This window comes from Polypterus senegalus, chromosome 12 (genome assembly GCF_016835505.1).
Source record: "Polypterus senegalus isolate Bchr_013 chromosome 12, ASM1683550v1, whole genome shotgun sequence".
In the NCBI taxonomy this organism is placed as follows: domain Eukaryota; kingdom Metazoa; phylum Chordata; class Cladistia; order Polypteriformes; family Polypteridae; genus Polypterus; species Polypterus senegalus.
This window is the reverse complement of record NC_053165.1, coordinates 152794097-152803434: the sequence shown is the minus strand read 5'-3', so window position 1 is coordinate 152803434 and position 9338 is coordinate 152794097. Positions and strand designations below refer to the sequence as shown.

Sequence of the window (9338 nt, the reverse complement as noted above, 5' to 3'; positions counted from 1 at the left end):
GAGTCTATGCACCCATATGTCTTTCTTTATGAGCTTTCCACTCTTATCATTCTTATCAATTCTTCTTTGGTAAACTGCTCCAGCTGTGTCAGGTGTCTGTCATGGTGACTGTGAGTGATCAGCCCTTGTCAAGTTCAGCCATGCATTCTCAATTGAATTGAGATCTGGACTCTGACTCGACCACTCCAGGACATTCACTTTGTTGTTCAGAAGCCATTCCTATGTAGCTTTGGCTTTACGCTTGGGCTTGTTGTCTTGCTGGAAAATCAGTCTTTTTGAAGCAGCAAAACGTTGCTGACACCATGTCAATTTGTTTCATATGATCTAATAGTATTCGTTCAGGTTTAGTACAATTGACCAATAGTCGCCATTCAATCAATGGCATCCACTTTGAATCTGAAATGCTCAAAATCATTCAATCTTTTTGGGATATGCTGCTTTTTCACTTACTGTCATACAGTTAGCATGTTTGGATAGGTGACTGACAGCCATCTTATCACTTTTTTGTGTCACAATGTTGAAATAGAAAATACAGCTATTGTTTTGCAGGTTTTTCTGATTGGGCACTCTCTATATTTTGTGTTCTCATTAATGCTTTACCTTTGTGATGCACTGCAAGGAAAATTGCCAGCAACGCAGTCAAGGTCTGTCATACTCCTGTGTGTGATAAAATGTTGATAGGAGATGCCACTTGATTGCAACATTCTCAAACCTGCTTTGAGTTTTAGGTTACAATCCTAAGGCAAGGAACCCACTGTGCGCAGGATGCCAGCCAATTGCTGGGCTCACACATACATCCTGTTTATAGAAGGATTGACTACTACAGTGTGTTATACACTGTCTGTTCAAATCTTTCTTTATGCAGCTTTCAGTTAATTCAAAATGCTGCTGCAAGAATTATTACAAAAACCAAAAAAATACAAACACAACCCATGTCCTCAAGTCCTTACACTGGCTTCCAGGTACGCTTAGAGCTGATTTCAAAATTTGCCTTTTAACTTCTAAAGCCTTAATGTTCAAGGCCCTGTGAACTTATCTGAACTCATCATTGCTTAAAAACCAAAGCACACATTGAGATCTCATGATGGCGACTTACTTAAGATTCTATGGATTAATAAAATAACAGTGGGAGGTCGAGCTTTTAGTTACGGGGCCCTGAAATTGTGAAATGTTCTGTCTGCCTGCTACTATTAGAGATGCCTCTTCAGTCTCAGCTTTAAAATCAGGCTGAAGAGTCACGACTGTAGTCCAGCATACCCTGACTAGAGCTGCTGTGCTCATGGAATTTCTGTTTGTTAGTCATTTGTACAGAAATATAAGTAATACAATATTTTTAAACTGCTACTAACCCTCCTCTGTTGTTTTACTCTCTTCTCAGTATCTGGATGTGGCACTTGGTGTCACCGCACTCTTGTCTGGCTGCTCATCTGTGTAAGTCATCTTAGATAAAGGAGCGTTGGAATCATCAGGTGGAAAGATTCTCTCATCAGATTGGATCGTCAGCACAAAAACTCAGGAGTGGGAAGGCAGCCAGTTGGCCGAGGTCTCCAGGACAGTGGGTTTGTTTTTGACTTTTACTAACTGTTGTCAACTGGCCATAGGTCATCTATGAATTAATGGACAGATATTGCTGGTCTCCATTTAATCACTTTCAACCTTGTTCTCTGTGTGTTTTAACAAATCTGCATTTATATGTTTACCAGTTCTACATTTTGTTATTAGTATCATCTAGACTTGTAGTATTTTAACTGAAAAATGTTCACAGCGCTCTGTCCCTGCACTCAGTATTGTATACAACTTGGAATGACAGACTAACCTAACCCAAAAATATATGGGGATGGGAATAGGGATATGAGATGCAAACTGGAGTATCTTCCAGACATGGAGAGAACATGCAAACTCTACATAGACAGTGACAGAGCATGACAGTCAAACATAGGGCACTTGACTCCAGCGCTGACCACTCTTTGCCACCTTCAGATCAATCCAGCATAATATTTACAAGATTAACTTGTAGTGGTGCTACTGGGGAGTGAAAACTTCCAACTCCCAGCAGTCCCTGCAGTGGCTCTGATTGGTCCTCTGCTGAGGGTGCAGGGGCTGCTGGGGACAAGGAGGCCAACATGGGATTTTAAAGGAGGCCAGTTATATTTTTTTGTTGCTTCATGTCAGAGTTACCAGTCTGTTTGCCTTCCCTTTCCTGCCTATGGATACTTGTTTTGCCCTGTTTTGGGTGAATGGACTGGCTTGTGTCTTCCTGCTGCATGAGGACTGTATGAGGATTTGTTTTCGACCTGCGATGAAAGGAGCGCTCCTGATCCCATTCACACGTCATCATCTCATCAGGAAATACCGGTAGGACTGACCTTTACATTCACATTCAGAGTGCTGGTCTCATTTCATTCCATCAGTTGCCGTTTTTCATGGACTTCATCGTGTGTGGCTTTTGTTAGTCGTTTGATATTGTTGAATTGGAGTTTACTGTATATCTCCGGGAGGGAGCTGGGGTGGGATCGTTGTAGTGTGTATAGTTCTATTTCGTTTATTATTGTTGAATACAGTCTTCAATTTCTGTTTTATTACCATTTGCTTTTTGTCTCTGAGGGAGTGTGTGTGAGTCGGGGCAAGGCTGGGTCCGCTCCTGGGATTCCCACCCAAAAAGAAATAAATCACCGTCAAAGGCGATGAGAATCTTAGCTGGGTTTTTTTCGTCTAAGTCTGATTCATTAGTTTCCCGTTTACGGTCCGCATAAACACAGATCTGAATGTTGTATTTGTAATATCAAGTAGACTCAATGCCATTTGAACTCGCATGCTGTATGCCCTCTGCAGTTGATAACCGGTCTGCATTGTGAAAGATGGAGTTGAGAAGACGTTTACACACAAAGCAAATGGACCTCTGCTGTCATTTTTATGGCAACGCCAACCACCATTTAAAGAAGTGTCTTTGTGATAATCTAGTTCTATACTTTTAATATTTTATTTTGACTTTACATGCCGTGTTAAAAAACAAAAAGTATGTAATTATTTACACATTCACAGTACAACTTTACAAGATATCTACACAGGTTAAAGTTCTTGGTAGGACATATACAACCATTTACTTTCAGCTTTGAAACTTGCACAGTGCTTCAAATGAAGGAGAAGAATAGAAAGAGGAGATCGACAGCCGGGGTTTATTCTTTGCACACAAAGCGTCAAAACCGAAATGTGAAAAGGATTGACACGTCAAATTGCAACATAAATGCCGTCCGTATTCACATTGCAATATACAAGGCAGCGCACCATTGTAAACCCGCTTTCGGACGAGTTTAATGCAATTTTGGGTTTTGCTATTAAAATAAAAGAAAAAAAAATATATATATACAGAATTCTAATATTAATAAAAATAAGGGGCAGGTCCTGGCAAGTACAAGTTGACAGAAGTGTACAAGGATAATTCGACCAGTAACAGAAAGGACATTTATATATAAATATATATATATTTTTTTCCTTTCATAAAAAAGTGGAAATCGGGGCCAGTTATCGAGAAGAATATTTGTTCTTGGGCATAAACACTTTAGCTTGCTGACTCACCCTCTCAGACACAGACATGCTTTTGAGCCTGCCTTATGCTTCACCCGTTCATGCTGCTTCATTAATTTGTGCTGCAAATTCAGTTTTCTCCGCCATGTAGTGTGGAAACACAAATCTCCATAGTTTAATTAATAAGCAGAATGAAGCAGTGGGCTCACCTGCGGACGACACGAGAGCAACGTAATGTCTGTGCTCCGTCTCAGAGTCTCTCATCTAATTTCCTCCTTCTCCTTCTCCTCCTCCTCGTCCTCACCATGAGTGACTTACATTCACACATACAGTGCCGCTTCTTGGTCAGTGGACCAGGAATTCATGGCTAACAAGCACATTAGCTTCTTGTAACGATTCTGTTAATTTTGTACTCTTCATCACTCTGAAGTGGAATGCTTGCAAAGATTGATCAGTTCAGTTGTATTATAAACTAGTTGTACATTAGAAATGAGCCAAGAACAATCAAACTAATATTTGTTCGGTTATGGTTGTTTTGTCTTTTTTATCTTTAGAAAATGTAAAACTGGCACACTTTTAAGTCTTTTAAGCTCAAGAACACTCGACAGATATTCAATAGTTATGATAATGCTCATTGTATAAGGCACACAATGCACAGAATTCAGGTAAACGCACAAAAAAGTATTTACAGATCAATGTCATTACCTGCATGACTTTTCAGGATTATTCTGTTACTTAAACAATTGCACATTTATTAATTTATTGAACTGTTTCATAAGATGTGGCAGCTCAGCCATTTTCCCTACTGCACTAAAACAACGGACACCCATTCATCACATTTGGTGATCTCAGATAGACAGGCAGTGATGTCTTAACCTTTTCATATATAAACGTTGCTAAAAGTCTTGGCTAAACGGTAAGCAGCCTGCCATCTGGGAGGGCTCTGCAACACTTCCACCCTTGGACCTCGCGCTCGGGCACTTTATTCTTCAGTCAACCCGACTGGCGTGAGACGTGGAGAGCTCCACAGACCCGTCTGCTTTGAAATCATTTTACTTCTGACCCAAACCAGATTTCAACTTCAGGTCCCCAGAGAATTTTTTAATCCACATGCCTTACAGGGGGCCGAAAAAAGGCAATAATTAAGTAGAGAATAACAGTCCCTGGGTATTTACAACCAGGAGCTCAGATTCACAGTGAATTGGCAGCCAGAAGTTTGTATGATGAAGAACTACATCGATACAATGTATTTAAGAGCTACATTTGTAAAACCATAGCAGCACAAAATAAAAGGTTACTTTCATCATATTTATGGTACAGTCCATTTGTTTGGAAACGTTTTACGAGAGCAAGAGTTCACCCAGCTTGCAGTCCAAATAAAACCTTGTGCGCCGTTTGGACGCAATAGATACCGCCGCAGTTAACTAAGTGCGTCCCATTGCGGGTGTACCAGTGACACAAAGGATTCAATAAAATACACAACAAAGTTCCCACATAAGTGTCAAAAGTGCACCTTTGTAGGCTCAAAACATTTTCGTGGTATTCATTATTTTCTGAAATTTTGTGCAAGCGGCAAGGCAAATGCATACTTTTCTTTCCAAAAAAAAGAGGATTTATATCTATATATATATATATACACATACATACATAGATATAAACATTAAGTATGTATATTCTTGTATATATATATATATATATATATATATATATATATATATATATATGTATATATATATGTGTGTGTGTTAAATAAAAGTTCACATTGTATGGGAAGACAGCAATGCTTGGTGGCAGTGAAAAATGCAACTCATTGTTCAAGTATTATCACATATGAATTTCTAAATGCCGGCATGGCATAAAATGCATAAAAATGAACAATTACGCTCCCCAATGCATCCACTTGACCCAACATCCTCGGGTGTCCCGGCTGCTCTACGTCTTTAAACCTTAACGTAGCATTGTCCTGCCTGTTTGGCAAAGGTTCACAGACAAAGCAGAGGTGGGGTAGTCAGCCAAATCGGCAGCTTTGGCCATTTGTTTCTCCTGCTTCTGCTACTACAGTGCTGTTTGTTTTTCGCTCTTCTTCTTCTTCTTCGTTTTCTTTTTTAATCAACAAACATGAGCAAAAACTTTCAGGCAACCTGAAAGCACCAGGCCATTTTTTTTGTTTGTTTGTTTGTTTGTTTTGTTTGTTTTCACCAAGCGAACAAGCTCACACTTTAGTAGCCATATTTGTTTACTGGCCTTAGGGAAGAAGTCTGAGGAACAAACCCATTGGGTTTTGGGGGGACATCAGGCTTTATGGAGGGTGTCCTCTTGACTCCTGTACGCGGGAGGGAACCCTGTCCCGTGTAGCTACTCTGTCGGGATATTGAAGGTTGTTGATGGACACCAACAGGTGCTCCATGTGAGTCTAGCCTGGAGGGCGGTGTAGGTGGCACATAGCCACCTCTGTTCATACTGGGCTGCCTCGATATCATGACTCCATTTGGAGAGTTCATATTTTTCGGCAGGGCAGATATTGAATGCCTTTGTGAACTTTTATGGTAGCCCCTCTGTCTTTCTAAAGTGTTCATCGGTACTGTTGGTGTGGTAGGAGTACTGGGCACATCCACCCTTTTAGTTGGACTGTTCCTTGGAAGTGTTGAGGATGGAGAATAGAGGGAAGCTTCTCTGCTGGGAACTTTTGGTGGTATCTCAGACATGTTTATCTGATCTAACATCATGTTCTGACGAGCCATAGTAGGATCTGCCAGAATAGCCTTGGGGTTGCCGTTGGCCTCATTCAAATGCTTGAGCAGGTCATTAAGCGTATTTCTTGCGTCCACTGATCGCCGATGCTCTTTTTTGCTCGATTTTACAACCACGGGGTGATCGATGTTCTGCATTTTCCGTTCGGATCGGTGAGCATCCACATTTGCAAAGGAAGCGCGGTAGTCATGGGTGGCATTAGGAAGAACCACAGCGCTTGGAATATGAGGGTGTCCAAGAGGAGAATGAGGAGGGGGGCTGGATGGAAAAAACTGGGGACTTTTCAGAGGCGATTCCTTTCGCGAGCCATTCAGTTTAGGGTGCGGCTTTTCCCATTGACTCTTGACAGGCTGAAGGCTCTTCTGTTGAAGAACTGGAGTTGACTCTGGAGTTGGAAGTGCCGCTAACTCTGGAGGCTGACCGTGACAGCTCAGCATCATGGTCTTAGTATCTCCATTAGGGGGTCCATCTTTTTTGGTCAAAATGTCGGTGTACAACTTTGGCGGGTCAATGTTATGCTGGTATTCCTTTACGGGACTGTCAAATAATCCATTTAATTTTGCAAAGCTTCCGGTCGAATCTGTGCAGGATTGAGCAGACTCCGCATCCTTATGAATTTTCCGTGATTTTCTCAGGAATGCATCGCGGTAGCAGTACACGAGCACACCAGCAATAAAAGCTCCCAACAAGAAGGCTGCAAAAACGCAGGTAATCAGAACATTCATGTGAACCATTTGGTTTGACTCTCCGGACTGGACCTCCCATACACCTGCATGAAGACAAATGATACGTATTAGAAAGATGGTTCATGGCCGCTCCGTTCACAAAGTATGAAACAAGCCTGGCCTGTAACCTTGTTAACCCATTGTTGGCGTGCACATTCAATCTAAGTACTGCATTTGTCTTTGCCTTTCACTCACCCCAGTTTAGTACCCCACACTCCTGACTTTCTTTATAAGGACTGGGAGCAAAAAGATCCAAAAAGCTGAAAATTCAGCAGATCAATGATGAAGCAGAACTACTACATAGAAATTTCAACTAACTTATTTGTCTAAGCTGACATTTTGTTTTATTTTTGAGCATTATATTTAATCACTTCAGAAATGACCTAATTAAAAAATATTAGAAATATAATGTAGTGAAACGTCAAGCAAAATGACACCTTTTATGGGCTAACTAAAAAGATTACAATATGCAAGCTTTCGAGGCAACTCAGGCCCCTTCTTCAGCCAAGATCAATCATTACATTTTGCCTGAAGAAGGGGCCTGAGTTGCCTCGAAAGCTTGCATATTGTAATCTTTTTAGTTAGCCCATAAAAGGTGTCATTTTGCTTGACTTTTCACTACATTCATAATGGCTAACATGGTACAACACCCTAGTACTATGGAAATATAATGGAAATTGAAATTCTTATTTGAAAAAATTTTAAAACAAGAGACGTCTGCATAATACTGAGGTGAGTACACTCCATGTACAACACGGGGTAATCACTCAGTTTTAAGCACAATAAATAAATATAGTTGATTTATCCTTCTCCCCACCCCTCTCTATTGTATCCACTTTCAGTGAATAAATCTAATAAAAGTCATTTTGCAAATACAGGATAATCTGCAGACGTCCAGTCTAATCCTTTTGACAATAATAGCCCAATACAGCTGAGCCACTGATTCCACTTACTGTACTAAAAACAAAATGTCCACCCTTAAACTATGCAACTGAAGGAAAATACAGTGAAATCTTTTGTCATATTGATTATGAAGCATTCAATTCCTACAGTTAGTTCAGAGAAAAGTAAAAGATTTGAAGGAGTACATTCGGTTAGACGTTTTCTATTGTTGTAGAACACTAGAATTTTCAGTTCTCATTGCATCCAAGTGAATAGTAATTTGTTAGTGACCACAGACATTACTGCTGGCATACAACAAGGGACTACGATCACTAGGATTAATTACATCATGCAGAGTGTACAAGATGACAAAGTTTTACTCAGGTCAGAAAATATATCTTGTTAGTGGCAAGGCCTTCTTAGTGTTAAATGTTAGGAGATTTAAATGGCAGTCAGAAGAAAGAAAGGGAGGGAAAAAGTAAAAAAAAAAATGAAGAGTTCAGCAAATTGTAATCATAAAGTATATAAACCAAAAATGAAATCAAATAAACCACTGCCATATTAGCTGATGGAAACCATGAAATTTCTCTCAGTTATAAGGTTATTTGTAAAACATTGCTGAGGAGCACAAACATACCATGTAAAAAAAAAAAGAAAGTCACTTTCAGTTAACTTTTAGTTATTCCTAAAAGACTTCATCCACATCTTCCTCTTCTTCATAAGATGCAAGGCATTATGCTGTTACGCAGTTAAACTGTGCATCCTTAATAATAATAACTAGCCAACCCACGGCGTAGCATACGCCGCATAATTATCAACGTGAACAGTCAACGTGGCTCACAGCTGCATGTGTACTGTAGCACAGACCAAAGCAAGTGAGGATGTGTTTGGTGACGTGTTGGGGGCGGGCACATGAGGAAGCAGTGCGCATACCTCGAGAGCGAGGGTGGACACGGGAGGAGGGTGAGAGTTGTGGGCATGGTTCTGTCATGCGTACCCCATGGTCGTGCGACTTGGTCAATTATATACAGTAATCCCTCGCTATATCACGCTTCGACTTTCACGGCTTCACTCTCTCGCGGATTTTATATGAAAGCATAACTAAATATATAATGCGGATTTTTCGCTGCTTTGCGGGTTCTGCGGACAATGTGTTTTTTTACTTCCTGTACACGCTTCCTCAGTTGGTTTGCCCAGTTGATTTCATACAAGGGACGCTATTGGCGGATGACTGAGAAGCTAACCAATCAGAGCACACAGTTAAGTTCCTGCGTGCTGAATGCAGTGTTAACCAGGAAGTCTCGTCTCGCTCATTAAGCATCAACGTGTTTCGCTGTGTAAAGAGTTGTGCTCTTTTGTGTTTATCTTTGTGCATAGTCAAGCCCTTCATTATGGCTCCAAAACGATCTGCTACTGCTTCAGGGGCCGTGTTTAAGGCTATGATTCTTTTTATTT

The 9338-nt window shown here is 40.6% G+C and overlaps 1 protein-coding gene across 8 annotated transcripts in view; it reads right to left on the bottom strand.

Moving 5' to 3' along the window:
* Positions 1–5243: 5243 nt before the first annotated feature.
* The window catches only part of sema6dl (sema domain, transmembrane domain (TM), and cytoplasmic domain, (semaphorin) 6D, like), a 476052-nt gene continuing 471957 nt past the window's right edge, over positions 5244–9338 (bottom strand). For all 8 annotated transcript variants that reach the window (XM_039770332.1, XM_039770338.1, XM_039770333.1 and 5 more), the window contains one exon: positions 5244–7045. In XM_039770332.1, coding sequence (XP_039626266.1) covers positions 5745–7045 — 1301 coding nt within the window. In that variant the 3' untranslated portion in view covers positions 5244–5744. The remainder of the gene's footprint in view (positions 7046–9338) is intronic.